The sequence below is a fragment of the Alligator mississippiensis genome, chromosome 6 (genome assembly GCF_030867095.1).
Source record: "Alligator mississippiensis isolate rAllMis1 chromosome 6, rAllMis1, whole genome shotgun sequence".
Classification (NCBI taxonomy): domain Eukaryota; kingdom Metazoa; phylum Chordata; order Crocodylia; family Alligatoridae; genus Alligator; species Alligator mississippiensis.
In genome coordinates, this window is record NC_081829.1 from 77645751 (window position 1) to 77668836 (window position 23086).

At 41.9% G+C, this 23086-nt stretch overlaps 1 protein-coding gene across 1 annotated transcript in view; it reads right to left on the reverse strand.

Annotated features, from left to right (window-relative positions):
- GLRX3 (glutaredoxin 3) overlaps positions 1–23086 on the reverse strand; it is a 35391-nt gene that overhangs the window by 7120 nt on the left and 5185 nt on the right. Inside the window, exons 2-6 of the mRNA XM_059730019.1 lie at positions 14334–14442; positions 11289–11363; positions 10453–10654; positions 2613–2785; positions 2365–2426 (exon numbers count right to left, since the gene is read on the reverse strand). Coding sequence (XP_059586002.1) covers positions 2365–2426; positions 2613–2785; positions 10453–10654; positions 11289–11363; positions 14334–14442 — 621 coding nt within the window. The remainder of the gene's footprint in view (positions 1–2364; positions 2427–2612; positions 2786–10452; positions 10655–11288; positions 11364–14333; positions 14443–23086) is intronic.

Sequence of the window (23086 nt, forward strand, 5' to 3'; positions counted from 1 at the left end):
AATTATACTGCACTGACAGATTCTCTATTGCTCATACACTTTAAAAGGTTATTTGGAAACACTTACAAAGTGACTTTGGACTAGAAAATCTAATCCCTTAAGTCTACATTCTTGGCAGAAACACTAAAGAGTTTTCTGGCTGGCTTACAGCCTGCACGTTTGAAAGTCTAAACTGCTAAAATAACTATTATTTCAACAATGGGGAAAAGTGGGGGAAAAGAACACAGAAAGATTAGGCAGTTTACATGGAAATCAAGGTACAGTAATCTGAGCCCGTTCACTTGCTGTGAGAAGACCTGCCAGGTGCAACTCATCTAACTTGGGAAGTGCCATTTTTCTACAGCCTCCCAGGTAAAGAGAAGCATTTCACTGTTAGGAACAGATCAGAGGCCCAGTAAAAGGAGAGATTCTTTGTTAAAACTTATCTTTTATAGAAATAGTAACATCACAGTAATAAAAACTAGTAAGGTCAAAAAGCTAAACTGCCACCGTTTTGTGTGGAAGTAACTATCCCTGCTGGATTGAACAGCATGGAGAGACATGTCAATTGCTCAGAAATTCATGAGAGCAAAACGTAAAACAAGTTTAATTATACTGTTGCAAAAACAGGCTTATGTTTTCAAGGGAGAACTGGGAATATGGGAGACATCAATGGAAAGATGAAAATTAAACTGGGCAACAACAACTGCTGTGAAATGAGCAATGTTTGTTGTCACACTACATATTGGACCAGCTCTAAAACTTCTAGTTTTACTTTTCTGAAGACAAGCTCTAAGACAAGCGTATACAGTAAATAGACAATTGTACAAATGTTACATTATTGTCAGAATTAGTGGAAATTTCAAATCCTGGTTTAAAAGATTTTGCTACTTGTTCAGGGAGACATCCATCTAAACAAATCCTGATTTACAGGAAGTCATGCACAAACTGGATGAAACAAATTAGAAATGATCCAGGCTGGCAAGTTGAAGAGGAGAAAAACAGAGAAAAAAATAATCTTTTACAAACTGAATCTGACTTAAAGGAAATAACTCAGAAAGTTTTATTTATTACCAGCAGCTCTACTGAAGGGAATGGTTCAGTAGTCTAAACACCAGGTTTCAAAATATTCAGTACCCTTGGAGCCAGTGGTTCAGATCTCAGCAGAGGTGGCTAAACCCTTCTTCCAGAAGGGACATAAACTTAGTTCCAGGTAGACCACTATCTGGAATTGTTTTTCCCCCCCAAATGGAAACTGGAAGTCTATTTACTCTCAAGGATGTTTAGAAGCCCATAACTTCTATCCTTAGAGTCACAAATTGGTTTACCATGTTCATCTGCATACATTCCAAAACATAATGCTTCACATTGATTCTTTTTACTATACTATCTAGTTTTCCCAAATGTACTGCGCATTTTCCTATCAATAATTTTCACATACTACTTCTCACACAGAAAATAATACAAGCTATAATCCTGACACGGTAAATGAATCATCGAGGAGACAGACCTTTGCATGTAGGAATATGGTTATCCCCAGTGAATAAAACAAAAGTAACACCCAAGTCTAAATAAGGCTTGCAAAAAAAAAAAATAAAAAAAATTACTACACTGTAAGATTTAAGTAAAAAATATAGAGGCAAAAACGTCATAGCAAATCAAGGGACATGCACTCATCTACAACTTTTGTGTTTAAATTATGCAACTTAACACCTTGTGGGGTTGCATTCAGTGGTTGTCGAGTGGTTCAATGCATCAAGGATGAGGACCAGTTATTTTCACAGCTTTATGGATTCCCAGTCACTAGATTCAGACCATGACTGGTATCTACGCTTCAGTATTTGCCTTGTAACCCTTTAAAATTCAGCATCCTCACTATTGCCTTAACTGCACAGTTCTTATAAAAGGAGAAGGAAACTGCTGATACTTGCTAGTCCCTACTATTACAGAAAGACTCTTCATACATCTGGCGCACATGATTTGTCTGGTTACCCATCCCAGTGGTGCAGCCCAACTTAAACAGTGTCAAACTGAAAGGCTTAAGATGGTCCTATTGACTTCTAAACATCAGGCCAAATTCATGGACTGAAAACCGAGAATAGATCACTAAGTATGTAATGACAACAGGAAAGACAAAAAAAAAGTGAAGAATGGGCCATCATAATCATTCTCTAGTGACATCATTAATCAAGTCTACACCAAATAAAGTTCAAATCTGGGAAAAAGTCACTTTCATAGTTATAATGTGTTAAGTTCTATAAAGGATCTTCCGTTACATGATTTTTTAAAAACTAATTCTTGGTGCGATTCAGATAAAGAATATAGATGCAACCCCTAAAACTAAAACTTCTTATATGCTGCTAAAATAGACATAATGCTTCATACCTGTCCTCCAATTTATGTGACTTGGGAAAAATTGTGTCCAGTTCTCCAGAAGCTTCAAGTTCCTGGGGGGGGGGGGGGGGGAGAAACAGAAAATGTTGAGATTTAGAAAGTGTTTTACTCATAAGTGCTACTGGCATGTAATTTTATATATAATAATATTTTATACACACACACACACACGTACATACATGCACACAATATATATATAAAAGTTCGTGCATGCACGTGTATAGACAGACAGACCTAACCTTAACAATATCCAGTCCACCTATGAGATCTCCAGCTACGTACAACTGAGGATAAGTAGGCCAGCTGGAATATGTTTTCAGTCCTTGACGTACTTCTTCATCAGAAAAAATATCAAAACTGCTAAACAGAACATTATGATTGTTCAGAATCTCCACCATTTGTCTGCTGAAACCTGCAGATACAAAGGACAAGAGCAAGAGATAAATTATAACTATTTAAACAAAATGCTCCTATATGTAACAAATTTTACTCAATTCAAAAAGATATTACAAATATTCCATGCAACCTCTTTTCACAAGGTTTCAGTGTTTCATTTTTTTCTTCAACTATGTTAATATTGCCAAATAGCACAGGGAGAAAATGGATAAACCTGGTTATATTACAGAGGTTTTAAAACCTCACTAAGTGTTACACTGCTTGTTAAGTCTTCAAGCCTGCCTGTGTAAAGAAAAAGTGAGTAATCTCAGCTCACTACATTCTGTTGGCTAACCATGCAGTTAAACTAGAGAAATAAATTTCCATGTTCAGTCTCTTGAAAGGCCTTTCTTCAGCATCTTCCTCCGTCCACATCTTCCACTCCCTCCCTGCTTCCCTAACCTCACCAACACATTTCTGCTCCTTCCCTTGTTTTCTCCCTCTGGCTACTGTTGATCTCACCCCACAACCACAATAGTTGACACTGACAAACTAAAGAGCACTACAACTATTATTCAAGCCCATTGTGGTCGCAGTATTTTGACTCTAAAAATGACCTTATTATGACCAAGTTTCAACCTCCGTTGCTTTGACAGTGTACCCCTTCCCACGTCACAACTTGACAGTCCCATTTTTTAAACTATTTATGTGCACAAGAGTACATAATATTATTTTACTGCACTTGTGACACTTTATTATGTACTATAACTTTATTATCCTTTTGTGACACATTTTCGTTATGTACTTTTCTGACAATACTTTCTCATTAGGACATTAAGTACTGGACATTAGAGTGAAAACATCCATATTTTATAAATCTATTATGTAGCCTACCTTGGAAAAAAAGAAAAAGCTGAAACATTTTTTTTTTTTATTAGGGTATATATATTTTTTTAGAAGTAGTAGTTAGCTTAAAAAAAAATGTATACCAGGAATTGCACACACTTTTTACAGGAGTTAATGGAACTTACCTATAACAAACCATTCTTTATGCTAAAAGAGTGACCCTATGTCATAATTGCCAGAACCACTGTAATTTATTAAAACTGAAAACTATGTTCGATTTTTTAGACCTTTTTCTATTTGACTTTTAAACAAAAGTCATTATTTTTAATGAATCATTTTGTGTGTCCAGGCCATAGCTACACAAATGCTGCAGGATAATTTTATCACTCATATTTCCGTTCCAAAGAAACACTCAACCTATTATTTCAAAGATAAATAACTGGCCAAGTTGGACAATTGATTTGGCTTTCCTTCTGTGTGGTAAAATGAAAAACATCATTAGGGGTTGGCATTCAAGAGTATTATCTACTTCCTGGCTTCTACAGGCATAGTACAAATAAAGGCTGTTCTTCCAGAGAAGAATTTTAAATGGCAGCAGTTTACTAGAGAGGCCGTATCTTCTGTCACCTATCAAAACTGTCCTTTACATTCCATTTGTGTAACAGACAATGGTAGGTAAGGTATCCTTGTGAGGTTCTGAAGTACTTTGGTGCAATCCATATCTTGTGTGGCAGGACAAAGCTGGGAGATGATCTGTAGAACCTGTGAGCAAGTCTAGATGCTTAATCCAATTGTTTTTCTACAACCCCCATCATTTGCTTTGTGACTGCCATCCTGAGGCTTTCAGAGCTTCAGAAATAACTGGAGGGGTGGGGAATGTCCTGGAGTTGGACAATCTTTTGCAAGGTTTTGGATCGCCTCTTAAGGGCAGAGGACATGACTTAAAATTAGAGTACTCACTTACACATCTGCAGTAATAGCTTTACATACATTCCTTCCATGTCCCATCAACAAGATGAATATGGCTGCAGGAATGACCCCCAAATACTTAAAGCACTGTAAAAATATAACAGAAGCCAGTACCATTTTGGATTTACCCTTCCTTACTGTTTCCCAACTCTCTTAAAAAAAACCCAAAAAACTCCCCAAATATTATGTGAATAAAAACATTCTATAAAGATAAGAAAGAGAAAAAAAGAAAACCTGAAAGTTCTTAAATGTTTAATATAAGGAATGAAATAAAGATTTTTTTTAAATGCAAAGGTGTACCATATAAGAATAACTTTTGCTTGATTTCAGCTTAAGGCCTCCTATTAGTTTTTGAAATATGGAATTGCACTACAGCTCCTGCTGTTTTCATGACCTGCAATTTATTGAGATATGAGGTACTAGTATTTATATGTATGGCATCTAAGTTGCTTTTCTTCTACAACTGAAGTGTTAAGTTCATGTACAGCCTGGAGTAAAACACGAATTCTGAAATCTTTCATTCATCTGGGAGTTCATTAGTAAACAGCTAAAGGCTGATTGCTGATGGTTATTCTGTTGCCAATATATTAACTCATTTCTACTGTAAGAGACTGAGCAAAAGCTTTACTTTCGCTGTAGGCAATTACATGCAGACTAGAAAGATTGATTGGTTGCGTTTCATTTTTAAGGGTTAAAGTAGCAGGCTGGAAGTGTTATACTCACAGATAAAGTATCAGTACAGCTTTACTTTCATAACAAAAGATTTAGGTTATACTTCTGAAGGAATGCCACACATGCATTACAGAGAATAATTAAACTGTGAACAAAATGTTCTGCGTGAATATCCAGTCACCCTCAAAACCCACTCTGCATTCCACAACTCTAATGAGAAACTAAAGAAAATTACGATACCAATGAAACAAGCGACTAAATAAAATTACAGAACAACAGTGTTGAAACAACACTTACAGAAACAAGATAAAATAGCCAGTAAACAGAAGCCAAGAAAATAGATTTCACTTCACGCTATGCTTAGCTGCATTCCCAGAGAAGTTCCCATACCCCAACACAAGACTGGGTTCCACAACACTAATCAACTGCATTCAGGCATCATTGCGAGTCTGTTAGTTGCACCAGACATCATTGCAAGTCTGTTAGCTGCACCAGACAGACTACGTTCCCAATGATCTTTACCATTAAACATGAATCAAAGCTTGAAATTATTTAAGATTCTTTCATATTTAAGATTTTCAGTTGCAGTTCTGACAACTTATACAAAAAGTCTTCTCTCTGTGAAAATGTATGCCTATTTTCCTCATTAAGGAAATATTTTCTCAACAGATTTTGATTCTAACTGACCACAGGCTTTGTTAAAAAAAAGAAAAACTTGCAAGAGAAGAAAAAAAGTTTGATTTTTGGGGGGGGGGGGGGGTTAATCAAACTTTTTTTCTTCTCTTGCAAGTTTTTCTTTTTTTAACAAAGCTTGTGGTCAGACTGTGTGTGGGTTTTTTTGGTTTTTTTTAGTCTCCCCCTGATACCCTCCCCCCTGCCCCTTTCAGATGAGAGAGAGATCCCCACATGACCTGGAAGTCATCGGTTCCTCCATCACTGCTCTGTGCAGGACCAGTCACCAACGATCTACAATGCCAGAATCGTTATAGGCTTCTATTTTTTTTTTACAGTGATAAAGCTTTTGCTCCAGTGGGTCCCTATGGACATTAGAGACATTGCCATTCCTTACAGTCATCCAGGTTACCTTCTGCTTCTGTCTTATAAAACCTCTTAACAGACAAATAGGTAGAAAAACTATTGAACTATACTTTTGAGTAGCAGGATGACAGAGGAACATGCCATAGGAAAACTGACAGGTAGACAGAGGTGTTCAAGACTCTAGGTGCGCATCCAGGCATGTGCATTTGCAGCAGCTCAAATGGCAGCAGCACAAATTTATGCAGGAGATTTGTGCCTCAACACAGGTGTCTGAACATATGCACTTTGGTGTGGGACAAATTGTGCCACTTGGGGCAACTGACTCTGCCAGCTCTGCCTGGATCTTCACCCAGAGGGAGCTAGAGGCTGAGGCCAGCACCTGGGCTGGCCAAAGCAATATAAAATCCTGCCCTGGAGAGCAGCTCAGGGCTACTTGCCCTTAGGAGCTTCTGAGGCCTGGCCACATGGTATCTAAGGACACTAGCCCCTGGTGCCAGCTGGACTGCTGAAGCAGCCCTAACCTAGAGTGACCCCTGCACCCTCTACCCCCTTCAATCACCAGGATGTGGGGTCCTGAACAGCACTGGGATGCCAGTGCCCTCCCCCCCACTCCCAACCCATAGCCCTGCCAGTTTCCTTCATTCCTGACCCACAGCCCCTGCCTGCCTGCCCCCACTAGCTCCCTCCTGGCAGCAGCTCCATCTTAGCTAGCATCAGGACATGAAGTCCAGCTGCAGCTGTCCCACCTGCTGCTTTGTGGCTCTGAGCAGTACCAACCCTTACTGTTCTGCTCCCTGAGTCCAGGCCCCAGCAATCCCCATGCCATTCCTGGGAAGCCTTCAACTGGGGCTCAGGGACTAGGCGGGGCAAGCCCATGGCCTTCTAAGCCAGGCTGCTCTAGGATGGAGCAGGGGAGCTCTAAGCCTGGTTCTGGCAGCCTCTCCTACCCCAAGCTCTCTCACAGCCTTGAGCCCTATCACACACACTGCTGCCACCTCCACTCCTCCCCATAGCCCATCACACCTCCAAGTGGTCTCTGAGACCAGGAGCCCGGGGGGGGGGGGGGGGGGGGGGTTTGGAGTGGTGTGGGGGTGGGAGGAGGGACTGCTTGAGAAGGGTCACCCTCTCCCCCCCCCCCCCCCCAACAGCCTACAGCCCCCCCTCACAGCAGCAGAAGCAACAGCAGCAGCAGCCATCAGGGCGCTCACGCCCACAACCCCCAGCAGCGTGGGGCTGCCTCAGGCCAGCAGCTGCACATGGCAACAGCCCAGCCCGCATGCCCTCAGACAAAACCGGGACAGCTCCTGTCATCCGCAGTTCTCAGCACTGCAAACAGAAGTCGCAAGCCCTCAGGCCAAGTCAGGTCCTGGCCTCCATGTGGGGCTGTACACCTTCAGGCTGAGCCAGCTCCATGCAGACAGCACCCAGCCAGGTCCGTGGACACAGCTTCTGCCTGTGGTGTCAGAAGCCGTGGGTGACAGGAGTTGGCTCGGTTCTGTCCAAGGGCATGCGAGCCAGGCCAGGCCAGCGCCATGTGCAGCTGCCAGTCTGACGTGGCCCTACACCACTAGGGGTCTCTGCCAGGAGAGGACATGAGTGCTCCCAACTGCTGCTGCTCCGGGGGGGGGGGGGGAACAAGGGCGCTGTGGGCTGTGCAGGGGGGGCAGGTGAGGGACCCACTCCTCCTGAACAGTCCCCCCGTCATGCCCTTATCCCTACTTATGTGGGACAGCACCTGGGTCTGAGCCACTGCCACAGCCTTGCCCGCTCCTATTTGCACCAGCACACTGAGACAGCATGCTCAGCCTGCTGGAGAAGCAGGGGAAGGGGTCAGGCATAGAGATGGTACAGCCGGGTGCTAGTGGATCTCTTTGGAAGACCCAGCCTCTGGTTGCGGCCTCTCCTACCTGGAGCTAATCTCCTACCTGGCATTTTCCCAACATGTTTATTTGATACCAGGATTTCCCAGTATTAAAATTAGAGCCCAACATTTTTCCGTTCCCAGCGTGCCTCTTGCAGCATCTCAAACTGCTTTGAGACACCACAATAGGAATGTGTTTGCTCATCTGAACATGGCCTAGGAAGCCAAATAAAAATTCTGTGCTTTTATAAAAACCTTAATCAATACTACCACACGTGTTGATACCACAATACAAAGTTTCTATCATACTCTACATGGAGGTTTTTAAATCTGCAAATGCTTGAATTATAAGAAAGTTAATACAAAGTTGCAATGAGGATGGGTATCTTCATGACCCATCTGCCCCAAAAGCATGGATGGAAAGAATGAGTTCAATAAACAGCAGTGACTACAACTTATTTTGTGTTCGATAACAGGCTTCAGGAACCCTGACCTCAAGCTTTTTATCCCCAAGATGTGCATAAAGATTCTTTATGCTTGTCACATCTCAACATTATCGGCCTCTTACACAATTTAAGTAAACTTTCACTTAAAGCTAAAGCTAAGACCCTTGTCCTTCATCACAGGTAAGTATAAGCAAGGTGTAAACTATGAGAAAAAGAGTTAAAGGACTGATTTTATTAGGAAAATTGCAGTGCCTTGTTGCCATGGCAACAGTGATAAAACATCACTGCCTCCAATTTTAGAATTCCATTCCCTTAGGCTATTCCAGTGTTTTAACTTTGCCTGGAGATGGCAAGATGTTTTCATGCTCTTCCCTACTTGTTAGACCTGTGGGCCTGTGTTGCATGGGGGGGAGGGGTTGTTTTTTCATACCGAAAAGGTAACAGCCTGCAGTCCACCTTACTTTTATCCCAAAAATGCCAAGTTAAGACAGTAGATGAATGTGGACTTCTGCTGCTGCCAATGGAATAAGTGATGACAAGTAGGAAACCCAGCAGAAGCAAGCTAGCAATCAAATGTGGACCACTCCAAGCTAAGACATACCCCAAAAAAGCAGAGAATGATTCTATTCCAAAAAAGATAATGAACAGCCTTGGAAAATTGTTGTGCTGCTGGTTGCCAAAATGGTGCTGGAATAGAAGAGAGACACAAGGTATATGGGCAGGGATGAGAACTGTCTAGTCATATATTCTGTTTAACATGTGCAAATTAGCAAGAAGTGTGCTGAAAAACATTTTTACAATTGCTGAAGGGGCAGCTGAAATCCATGCAATGCCTTCCAATTTGTCTGAAGCACGCATGCACTTTAACTCTTCCAACATACCTGAACGCCTCACATTTATGTACAAACTTATTATATTAACAAAAGTGGGAATAAAATAAGAGAAAAAGCCCTGATCATTTCTTCACCTACCAAAATAAACCTTGACTTAAAACTACCAATTTGTCAAGCTGGCTTGACAGGACATGCCTAAAGCACAGAGTATATTGGTTAGGACACACATACAAACATGGATAAGGAAAGGCAGGACAGACAAAGCAGCTGTTGTATTTGTAACAAGAAAAAGGTCTAAAAATGTTGTAAGTAGAAATGCAGATACCATTTTGAACAAGGAACTTATACACAAGAGGTGAACAAAGGTTATTAGAAAAATGCACCCTAAAGATCCCAGAACCAAGCAGCCATCCCTACACAGTTTTACAAGGTACAGTATCAGACAAAACTTATGTTAAGTTGTATCCTCCAAGTTTAGGGATACCCCATGATGATGTCCACTAAGGCATGATTTGGTCTACTCATAGATCTCTAAGTAGTACATCCATCTCTTGCTTTTTAAAGATGACATGATACAGACTCTAGCGTCACTGTTATACTGATGAATGGCAATGGGAGGTTTCACTGGTCACCTCTTAATATCCCGAAGTGTGTGTCAAGGCATACTTTTTCAAGACAATGTTCAAGTCTTCCAGCAAGTCTGTTCCCCTTCTGCCTTGGAAGTCATTTTAAGTTTGTGATGCATAATTGAAAAACAGGAGAACAGTCTTATCTTAGGCACTCGGGAAATCAGAGCATTCTAAGCTCTAACAATAAGTCTTCTTGAATAAGTCGTTTAAATCTTTCTCTGTGCCTCCATTAGTAGTCTCATATACAGACAGGGAACATCCAACCTTATACATGTGTTATGAAAATAATTTTATTTAATGTGCTTAAACAGATACTTTTGTAAAGATGTATACCACAAAATCGCTCTAAATAAATGTAGAAGAAGCCCAATACATTAAGCAAGACCTGCTATATTAAGCAAAGTTCTTACCACAGCGAGGCTCTTGTGGAGATCCTTTCATAAACAGCATGCACGGTGCAGCATTAATCAATTTCTTTAGACGCACATTAAGATCCTCTTTCACATTATCATTAGATCCAATGGTAACAGAACTGCTGGATGCATGGCGCTGGACTTTTTTGGTCAGCTCTGGGGCATGGGCACCATCTAACCTGTCAATTTTCTGCAAATTCTAAAGAAGCCAAGAAAATAGCTCAAAAGCATTAGCTTCACACGCTGTCTTTTGAACTACTAAAAACAATTTACTAAAGTATCTATATATAACAGATAAGGTGACTTAGTTCATTGACCATCCTGCTGGTCTTTAATATGAACATCTCACAAACTAAACACATTTTGGCCACGGTACACTGCCTGTACTGGGCAAAAGATCAGTCACTTGGTTTAAAAAAAAAAATTTTTTGCAAAAAGATTCTGAAGAATTCTAGAAAACAAACACTTGTCATTTCCTCAAGATCATTACTTGCTTGTTCCATCTGAATTATCTAGCGTTACAATGAACCATGGCTGAATCATTAACCATATTTGACCCAATACCAAGTACACTCTTACTTCTCAGGTATAATAAAAGCTTTCTATAAATCCCAAGACATTTAAAAGAGATTCTAAAATATTAAACATTGATTTCAGTATCACTTCCGTAGGCTGACCATTTTAAATCTATCAGTAAAAAAGATACTGAATTAATGTTAGTAAGATTGGCTTCTGTTGTCTCATATTGAAAACAGTAGAAAGATAATTACAAGAACTACTATTCTGTACTCAGGCACTTTCATGCAAATAATATGCAATCCATTTTCTCTTACCTTAAAAAACAAGAATGTTGGAACAGAACTAATTTCATATTTTTCAGATACTTCAGGCACAGCTTCAGCTTCCAGCTTAAGAAGTCAGAGAAAACATGGTTTTATTTTCATAATCTTCTTTCAAGTTTGATTGTGCATGTCAATCCTGTCTATAACATTCTTCTAGGCATTTTGTGTGTTTTAAAAAGGAGTTTGATGCAAAAGTTTGTGACACATTTGCATTTAAATGAGACTCACTGGGCTGGCATGTCATCCACTGAGCCTGCACAGTGTCAAAACAGGTTCATAGGTTTTTATTTTGTTGCACATTTCAAAAGATGCCTGGAGGCTGTGAATAAAATTTTTGGTGCACTAGTGACCTAGTAAATTTTCAATCATATGCAGCTACTACTATATTGAAATCCATAAATCATTGACCCCAGTTATGTCATGATTACAGTGCTTATTTTCTGCCCACAGCAATTCTTGCTGTTTGCTCTATTGACTAATTTCGAGAGGCAGTACATCATGACTGACATTTGCAGCCTTCTGCAAATTATGAAGCAAAAAGGAGTATTTCTTCAATAAACTATTGATGTCTACTAAATTTTACTTTTAACTCCTGCAAGGCTGCTGGCTACTAAGTAGAAAGCTTGTTAGACTATCAGTCCTGTAACCTATTCTTCCTTCAAAACTGTATTTTGAAATTCTGAAGTGATTATTTACCATGAAAATAAGCACTTCTATTCATCAATGCCCAGAACAGAGATTCAAGTCATAGAAGCTGACTTTAGTGAGGGAAGTTACTGTTTTAGGATATTTTTCAATAACACCAACATTAGAGTGGTATAAGGATAAAAACAAAGGGATAACAGTATTAGGATCAAACTAAGAGAAAACAAAGATGCTTGATCATTGTACATTTACAGATACATGAAACTTTTCAAACTCTTCTGTCTGCAAACTGTACAGTTTACAACAAGCATGTGGAAGCCAAGGAAGGCTCCCACCCAAATATTAGAAATTTTCAAGTAATGTCAGCCTTCTTTGTTCTCTTCATTTACAGCTTCTGATGCAGTAAAAATTTGGACCTTTAAGTATCATTGGAAAAAATAGGCTTTGGTTTGTTCCAACTATAAAGCTGCCATTTCCCTTATCTGGGACACTTCATATTTAGCCCAGGAGCACCAAAACATGACCATGAAATCTGAGTCTATCCCAAGTCCCATACCACAACGATCTATCAGAGTCAACTGAGAATCAAACACTGTCAATATACTTTTATTTATCAATTCTCTTTCAAGCGCCTAAAGGATTGTTACAGGAAAGATACTGGGGGGAGGGGTTGTTTGTTTTAAATTCTGCCAGATTATTTCCTAACTACCTGTACATTTTATTCCACTTTGAAGTTCCTTCAGACATGGCATGTTTCATTTTATAAAAGTTATTTTTAAACTTCTTTGGTTAAAAGTAAGATTATCACCTTAGCATTACTAGCCTAAGACTACACTAAAATGCTGCAGGTAGTTTATTCTTTCAAAATCATATTTTAAAAGACTCTTCACGATTATTACATTTTGAATTTACACAGGGTTTCCATTCGATGACAAATAGATTTTAAAACCGTTATGACAATGTACAATTCAGAAATGTTATTTCGTGACTAGCTACCTGAAATAGCTGGTAGATTTGTTAAACTGCTACCAGGGATAACTGGATCCCCAGACTTAGCTATTCCTGAATATGGATCAAAGTTCTATCATTTTAGCTATGAAAATACTATTTATTCCCATGAGGGAACCCAAAAATTGAAGTAAAAGACTTATTCAAAGCTGTTGATACTTTATCGCTTTGGCAGAATGCTCTGGTGCTTTTGTATCATAATTGGGATGCATTTACAGGCCAGGCGCTAGAATTTTATTCTGCAGTGTACTGTCCAGTAAACAGAAACATAACACTAAAAATATATATATTTCAGTCAAGTCTGCACAATAACTAAGCCATTTGGATTGGAGATTTTTTGGCCTACTATAGGCTAGAACAGCAGTACTACATAGGCAACAAGAAACATTTTCAACATTTTGAAAAGCAAACAGTCTTTCAAGATAGTCTAATTAAACAGGTTTTGTAAATTAATACAATTAAAAACAGATCCATCTTTCTGCTTTACAAAAGCAAAGGCCAAACTGTGAGATGAATCATTAAAAAACCCAAAAAAACATAAAGGCTGTAAGAAATCAAATTAAAGCACATACACACAGCTGGTTATTCCATTACTCCCTGCCCTCATAATCACAAAAGTGTCTCATTAACGAGAGAAAGTTGTTTTAAAATGAACACCATGTAGATCTAGTGCATTTTTTTCCATATTTGTTCCCTTACTGGGATATGCAGATGATCGCACAGAAATACTGCATCTCATTTGCTTACTGCTCCTCAGTATAGCATACTAGAATGACATATCACAAAGATTTAAATTTATCTTTCTGTAAACTCAGTGAAGATTATTGTTCATCCTTAATAACAGATAGGAAAGTAACTAATGCATCTAAACAAATCCTGAGAAGATCATCTTGCCCAACCAGCAATACTGCTGAAACGAATGAAAGCTCTAGCAAACCTTAAAAGAGCAGAACTGGCATTTTAATTTCAAATCCCTGGGATATAAAGATCAGGCCTGAACAATACAGCTAGTTACAGTACGTGAGGGTTGAGTCATCCAAGTTGCATCAATTTGTGGACAAACCTAAAATCCTTTTTGCTAAATGAATCAACACAGAGAGGGGATATTACAGTTAACAAAAAGCAGGAAAATACCATTTGTTATTTTAACCTGCAATATCAAGCTTTCTAGAGTGATTGAGAACAAAAACTTCACCCAAAGTATTTTGACAAGACTTTTAAGCTGTAGTAACCTTAGGATTCAAGGCAGTATAAGTATTTCTTATTTCTAGACCCCAGAAGCTATTGCAAAAATAACTGTTTCTGCAAGCTTTGGAGGTGTTTCCTTTAGCTTGTCTTTGATACCTTCAAAATAGACTTTACTAACTGGTCATAATGTCTTACCTTCACAAAGGTAACTTGCACATGTTCCTTGGCTAGTTCAGCCATGACGTTGTTCATCTGGATGCACTGAGGGGCCCATGGTGCCCAAAAATGGACAACTACAAGGGATCTATAACAAAAGAGAAACACACAGCAAGACTTTTAATAAAAGCAGATTATTTTTACAGATGGTACTTTGATACTGAAAAAGTGAAGCCCCAATGACTAGAAAAGTATGGTTAATTATAATGGAACAATGAAACATTACTGATTAGCTCAGGAAAACAAGAATTCTGATAGCTTAGTTAAACTACCCATTCTAAGATTATTACAATTTACAGAAAACAGAATCACATAAATCGGTCACATAGCAAAGGGACTGTAAAAAACAAGCATTAAAAAAGAACAAAATTACAAAGTTTTTCCCACTTAACATTTTTACAAGAATTATTAACCAAGATATATGCTGGAAAACACATTCAACTGGCAACTATAAAAAATAAAAGGGGTGAAATTAAATCAGAATTGGAAGAACCTTGACATCTGCCACAATCAAATTTGGCAGCAGCAAAGTAACATCCCACACAAAGTTGAGACAACAACTGAAGCATGCAAAAAGCTTAGCAATCTTAGTTATTCTCCAGAGAGAAGGATGAGGCATATCACATTTAACAGATTCCTGTCTGTGCACCTCTCATCCAGTTTCCATACCACGCAAAGGATCTGTGTGGCCCCTTGCCAATCAAGGACCCCCCTTTTCCCCATGCCTTCCCACCATTATTATTTCTTTACTCTCTGGAAGACAGAATCATTTTTAGAACTGAGAAAAGAGCTAAAATGAGGGATGGCCTTAGGTTAAAATGTGTTTATTTCTGTCATTAGCAGGGATCCTGGTTTTCTTGGTTTAAAAACTGCAAATTATCTGATAAAAAATCCTAAATTCCCTGGTTAAAAAAAAAACAAAAATCCAAGGTTTTCCACAATTAAACTGAAAAAACACTATATATAATGGGTATCAGTTGAACACAAGGTTTTACTGATATATTTACAATTTTAAAGCAATTTGGCAGCCTACCTGTACCTCAATCACTATAATAAAATAAATTCTAAATACCTATATATTTTGGCATTTGACTTTGGTTTACCATGGAAAACCAGAGCTCCCCCTTCCCCCTTCCCTCACCAAGACATGTCCAGCTGCCATGCCACACAGCCCCCTGACCCTGCCAAGTGCCCTTCACTCCCAAACCGCAGCCCCCCACCACCCTGCTGGTGGCCCTCACTTCCAACCCACAGTCCCCTGCCCCCTCCAGCCCTGTCTTAACTACCCCCACCCTGCCAAGCCCCCTGTGAACTATAGGATAGTGGCCTGCACAGATGGCCCCCAGCATTGGGTACAAGCAAGCACACCCTGTGGTAAACTACAAGCAGCAGCAACTAGGGCACCACACACTACCCCATGCCATTGGCTGGGGTTGGGGCTGGTGCTGGTGCATGGCAGGGAGGACCAGAACCATGCTCCACAGCAGCAGCATGAAGCAAAGCACAGCTCTGGCTTGCCATGCTGCAGGCAACAGAAGGAGGGAGAGAGGCTCCAGGTCCCATCCCGCCTGAGCCAGAGCGTGGTGGCAGCTCCAGCTCATGCAGGCAGCAGTGGAGCCAGTCCGGCCCCAGTGAGGATTGGAAGGAGAGAGGACACCTGTGCACCCCCCACACCGAGCCAGATGACCTGGCCATGGCACCCTCCCTGGCAATGTCTTCCAACCAACCTGCCTCCAGAGCCGCCAGCCTGACCATGCAGCTGCCCATCTCCACTAGAGGGACAGGCACCGGCGGGCAGGCACCACTGGCAACAGCACAGAGCTGTGTGAAAGTGTACATGCACATAGATTCATATATTGTAAGGCTGGAAGGGACCTTGGAAGATCATCGGGTCCAGCCCCCTGCACAAGGCAGAAAAGACAACTGGGATCAGGTGACTCTAGGAAGGTGCCCGTCCAGTCTCCTCTTGAAGATTTCCAAGGTAGGCAACTGTACCAACTCTGGAGGGAGCTTATTCCACAATCTGGACACCCTAGTTGTGAAGTAGTTTTTCCTAATGTTGAGCCTAAAACGGTCTTCCAGGAGTTTGTGACCATTACTCCTAGTTTTCCCCAAGGGTGCCCTGGTGAACAGTTGTTCACCGAGCCCTTGATGTACACCTCTGATGTACCAGTAAGCTGCATGCCAGGGTATTGTTGGCCCTGCTGGCTACAGTGTCACACTGATGGCTCATGTTCATACTGTGGTCAATTATTATCCCCAGGTCCCTTTCATTCGTAGTGCAGGTCAGGTTAGTATTGCCAGCCCTGTAAGTGTGTACAGGATTGTTCGTCCCCACCTGGAGCACTTTACATTTCTCAACGTTGAACTTCATCTGGTTCTGGTCTGCCCAACTTGCAAGCCTGTCTAGGTCCACCTGTATCTGTAGCCTATCCTCAAGAGTGACCACGCTCCCCCATAACTCGGTGTCGTCCACGAACATGACCAGTGAGCTCTTCACCCCGACATTCAAATCATCGATGAAGATGTTGAATACAACTGGGCCAACCGCTGACTCCTGCGCGACACCGCTGGCCACTTCCCGCCAAGATGGCACAGATCTGTTTGTTAGAACTCTCTAGGTCCTAACACACGGCCGGCTTCCTAACCACCTGACAGTCTCGCAATTAAGCTCACAGTCTTCCAATTTGCTCACAAGAACGTCGTGGGATACCACATCGAAAGCTTTTTGGAAGCTGAGGTATATAATGGCAACCTCCTCTCTCCTATCCAGGTGGCAAGTCACCCGATCATAAAAGGATATGAGGTTGGTAACACGAGACCTGCCCATGATGAAGCCATGCCAGCTGTCATTCAGAATCCTACCTCCAGCAAGCCTATCGCACATAGACTCCTTAATTAATTTTTCCAGGATTTTCCCTGGTATAGAAGTTAGGTTAATTAGCCTATAGTTACCTGGGTCTTCCCTCCTCCCCTTCTTGAAGATGGGCACAACACTGGCCTTCTTCCAGTCCTCGGGGACCTCCCCGGAGTGCCACAAGTTTTCATAGATTCATAGATGTTAGGGTCGGAAGGCACCTCAATAGATCGAGTCTGACCCCCTACATAGGCAGGAAAGAGTGCCGGGTTTAGATGACCCCAGCTAGATGCACACTGGGTTTAGATGACCCCAGCTAGATGCCTATCTAACCTCCTCTAGAAGACCCCCAGGGTAGGGGAGAGCACCACCTCCCTTGGGAGCCCATTCCAGACCTTGGCCACTCGAACTGTGAAGAAGCTCTTCCTAATGTCCAGTCTAAATCTGCTCTCTGCTAGCTTGTGGCCATTATTTCTTGTAACCCCCGGGGGTGCCTTGGTGAATAAAACCTCACCAATTCCCTTCTGTGCCCCCGTGATGAACTTATAGGCAGCCACAAGGTCGCCTCTCAACCTTCTCTTGCGGAGGCTGAAGAGGTCCAGGTGCCCTAGTCTCTCCTCATAGGGCTTGGCCTGCAAGCCCTTAACCATATGTGTGGCCCTTCTCTGGACCCTCTCCAAGTTATCTACATCCCTCTTGAAGTGCAGCGCCCAAAACTGCACGCAGTATTCCAACTGCGGTCTGACCTTCGCCCAATAGAGGGGAAGTAGCACCTTCTTGGTTCTGTTTGTCATGCATCTGCTGATGCACAATAAAGTGCCATTAGCTTTTCTGATGGCTTCATCACACTGACAACTCATGTTCATCTTGGAGTCCACTAGGACTCCAAGATCCCTTTCCGCTTCTGTGCCTCCAAGCAGGTCATTTCCTAGGCAGTAGGTATGCTGGACATTTTTCCTCCCTAGGTGCAGCACTTTGCATTTCTCCTTGTTGAATTGCATTCTGTTGTTTTCTGCCCATATGTCCAACCCGTCCAGGTCTGCTTGTAGTTGTTCCCTGCCCTCCGGCGTGTCCACTTCTCCCCACAGTTTTGTGTCATCCGCAAACTTGGACAAAGTACACTTCACTCCCTCGTCCAAATCGCTGATGAATACATTGAAGAGTATCGGTCCAAGGACCGAGCCCTGCGGGACCCCGCTGCCCACACCCTTCCAGGTCGATACCGACCCATCCACTACAACTCTCTGCGTACGACCCTCTAGCCAATTCGCCACCCACCGGACTGTGCAGTCATCCAAGTCACAGCCTCTTAACTTGTTCACCAGTATAGGGTGGGATACCATATCGAAGGCCTTCCTGAAGTCTAAGTAAACGACATCAACCCCTACTCCTATGTCCAGGTGTTTTGTAACCTGGTCATAAAAAGAGACTAGATTAGTCAGGCATGATCTACCTGCTACGAACCCATGCTGGTTTCCCCTCAGCATAATTTTTCCTGCCAGGCTCTCGCAAATGTGAGCCTTGATAATTTTTTCAAAGACTCTGCCTAGGATGGAGGTGAGACTGACTGGCCTATAGTTGCCTGGGTCCTCCTTCCTCCCCTTCTTGAAAATGGGGACCACACTGGCCCTTTTCTAGTCCTCCGGGACCTGGCCCGTGCACCATGAGTGTTCAAATAATCCTGCCAGTGGCTGCGCAATGATGTCAGCCAGTGCCTTCAGTACCCTCGAATGGAGCTCATCCAGGCCTGCCGACTTAAACACATCCAGTTCCTCCCAAGTGTCTGTGCATCATTTCAGGGTCTACGCTTGGTAGTCTGGCATCCTGCTGCTGCCTCTCTACAATCCCAGTGAGAGCCTCATCTTGCCCCTCGCTTAGGAACACTGAGGCAAAGAACTCATTGAGGAGTTCAGCCTTGTCCTCCCTGTCCGTCACCAATTGCTTATGCCCATTTAGTAGAGGTCCTATTCCAGCCTGGGTCTTCCTTTTACTCCCTTTTACTTTTTACTTCCTTTTACTTTTTGAAAGAGCTTCGCCTGGGATTCCACAATGACTTCAGCCAGCTCTTTCAGCACTCTCAGATTAAATTCATCTGAACCTGCTGACTTACATACGTACGATTTCTTTGACTGATCACACGTGAGTTCTACAGAAATAGTAGGCAGATGGTCATTTGAACCCTGCTCATTCTGTCCCCTAGCTGGCGTGATTTTCCCCTTGGCCTTTGTGGAAGACCAAAACAAAGTAGTCATTTAGTTCAGTTTTCTCCTGAGTGCCAGTGACTAGCTGTCCTGAGTTGTTGAGCAATGGCCCCATACTCCTGTTCCCTCCGTACCTAAAGAAGGACCTAAAGACTCCAAGATGAACATGGGCCGCTAATGTGGGGATGCAGTCAGGAAGGCTAACTGCACCTTGTCATGCATCCACAGATGCATCACGAGCAAGTCCAAAGAGGTGATCCTCCCCCTCTATCTGACACTGGTCAGGCCGCAGTTGGAGTACTGCATCCAGTTCTGGGTGCCGCACTTCAGGAGGGATGTGGACAACATCGAGAGGGTCCAGAGGAGGGCCACTCGCATGATCAGGGGCAGCAGGACAGGCCCTATGAGGAGAGGCTACGGGATCTGAACCTGTTCAGCCTCCACAAGAGAAGGCTGAGAGGGGATCTAGTGGCCGTCTATAAACTGGCCAAGGGAGACCAGCACTACTGGGACTAACAAGGAATAACAGCCATAAATTGATGGAGAGTAGATTCAGGCTAGATATCAGGAGGCACTACTTCACAGTCAGAGCAGCTAGGATCTGGAACCAACTTCCAAGCGAAGTAGTGCTCACTCCTACCCTGGGGGTCTTCAAAAGGAGGCTAGATAGAAACCTTGCCGGGGTTGTTTGACCCCAGCATTCTTTCCTGCCCATGGCAGGGGGGTCGGACTTGATCTGCTCAGGTCCCTTCCGACCCTACCAACTATGAAACTATGACTTCTTGTTGTTCTTGATCCTTATTGCTAATTTTAGTTTAGATGCTGCCTTAGCTTTTCTAAGCTGATAGTCCTCCTTGGGGGTTGTCCCTAGCTTCCATTGACTGTATACCTCTTTTGTCTTTCTTAAGAGGACCATGATTTCCTTGTTTAGCCAAGAGGGCTTCCCAGCCCTTTTGCTACATTTCCTCCACATGGGAATGGACTTCCTTTGTGCTTCAAGGATCGTGTCCTTTAGGAATGACCACTCTTCATGCACTCCTTTCGCCTTTGGTCCCTGGCTCCTCAGAACATTCCCTACTAGTGACCTGAGCTTGCTGAAGTTTACATTTTTGAAGTCCAAAACTTCAAGCCTGCTATCCCATTTGTCTGCCTTGTGATGGACCGTGAATGTAATGGTTTCATGGTCACTATCGCCCAGGCTGCCCTCTATGTTTAAGCCAGTGCCACCTGCCTCCAATCACCCTCCTCACACTTCCACCAGTCCCAAGCAGCTCCTTGCAGACTGGAAGGCTGCCAGCCTGCAAAGGGAAACCCATGTTTTCCCATGGTTTGTTCCTTTAATGGAGAAAATATGTATTTTTCCACAAACAGAAAACCTGCACCCCTGGTCATCAGTACCTTCAAACAACAAATTACCACGACTCTATCGTTACTCAGCATCTACCATTTCCCTTCCCTACCTACATCAACAAAGTTCTTCCAAATGATACCTAGAACATTCCCTGAAATTTTTCAGTTAATCAGATGCAGTGTTTAAAAATCATTATGCTACAGCCAAACAGAAAACACATCCATTTGAATGTAAGCACCTCAATCAGAAAGAAATAAAATGCATTAACAACTGCAGTGACAATACATTTGGGTTTAGGAAGTAAACTGGAAGCAAAATTAAAAATTAAAGTAAAACTTGTTATATTATAAGAGCTTTGAAAATAAAAGCTTGTTTTCCCCTAGTAACATGCTGCCTTCTATTAAAGGAAAGCAAAACTAAGCACCTGCTAAAGCATAGCTATTTTCTTCTGTTTATAGTAAATCAGTCAATTTGTGCTTTTCTATCATGGACAATGCTGCTTATGCAACACTGTTTGTTACCTGACCACAAGGCACCACCACAGTTTTGTGACTGTGAATAAATTTTGAATTCACAACTTTCTGCTATAGGGTTAGATATAGTTATGATGGTCCAGAAAAATGTACATGAGGTAAGGAGGTTGTGATATCCTTTACTGGACAAACTGCACAGCTTGGAGAGTCTTTGGACAAGCTTTCAAGCATCAAGTGCCCAAAAGTTTGCCTAACATTATACAGTTGGTTCAATAAAAGATATCACAAAAAGTCCTTGCCAACTTTCTGTAGCAATTCTATACTTTCTACTAGGATTGTTTTCTTTCACTGTGTGATGATCAAGTGTGGTTCCGCTCTAGAAAAAAAATCCTAATATTGGTATATTTCTCAGGTTTTGTAATTCTATACAATATCACTTAACACAATGATGATCTTTTCTCCAAGAGTCAGCCTTGTAAATCATTAATTCAGGAAAGCACTTAAGCACAAATCTAAATGACTTCCTCCCAAAAAGATGCTTTTTCTGATTTGCAGCTTCAGCCGGTTTCTTTTCCTTTCATGTTCACTTCCTCACTCTCCCTCAGCTAACAAAGATTCTGCAGACCAGTTATCCCCAAAAGCATGTTTAGAGGGTTAAGAAGAGTTACACTGGTGCAAACTCCACTTAAAATGGATGAATATGGCCTTTTATTTTTTTTATTTGTTAATAGAATCAATCCAATAGTGAATAAGTCAAACTCGCACAGAACCACTCTTCCCCCTGCAGGAGAAGAACTGAATTTCAGCAAGAGGCAATGTAATCCATAGTGCTAATTCCTTTCTATGGTATGTCTACACTGCAAAATGAAGGTGCCATTGCAGCACAGGTGGCTGCAGCATCAGCAAAGACACCACAAAACAAGGCCTCCAGAGACCAAGATATGCCCTTTGCTAGCTGAGGCTGAGGTTTGTGCTGCTACATCTTTATTGCTATTTTTACCCTTGGCTAGCTAGATGAAAGCTGGTACAGGTACACCTATTCTGGCTGCAATCCCACTTGCAATTTTCTGTGCAGACATACCCTTTGGGAGGCAACAAATAAGAAGGGACAAAAGCAGCATACAAAATAAGGTATACGATAGAGAAAACAAGTCAAGCAAGTTGACCGTTCTTCATATACAAGGAGAAAACAAAAGTGAAAGCTTCATTTCTCCCTGTACATAAGAACACAAAGTTACCTTGGGAACTCTGGGCAGCAACTTTCAAGCTAAAATTTTGGCAGGTTTGAAAAAGCATGGTAATTTACACACACAATGAAAAGCATCCAGTTGTTAGCTATTACATTTAAAAAAAAGAAGGGATACAAACTCTCATGTTTCAAAGCATAAAGAAACCTATGTGCAAATTTCTTCTACAGGCGAATTATTCCAGACCTGTCCACATCAGTTTTTGCCTCTTCCTTTAAAGCAGAGCTGCACAACTAAGGGTCCGGAGTCTCTTGCTCGGGCACTACTTCTCCGGCTGCTGCTACTGCCAGGATCTCTGAACTCTACCTTCCTCTTTCAACTTCCTCTTCCTGCCCTTGAGAGAGGGGCACTGGGGAACCTGCATCCAATATTGATACTCAGACCTGCTCCAATATGACTTTTCTTATGCTAAAATTAGCTTTCATATTTTTTTTGAGCAGCGTAAGTGAGTATTTCTGGGGTGTTATTTGCTGATAGTCCAGTTTACACAGGAATATTAGTTCTAAACTCCTTACAGACAGTTCTGCAATATTACCCAAGTTATTAAAGTCTTCTTCCTTCAGAAACACTTTTGATATCAAATTTGAAAGACTTAAACATTGA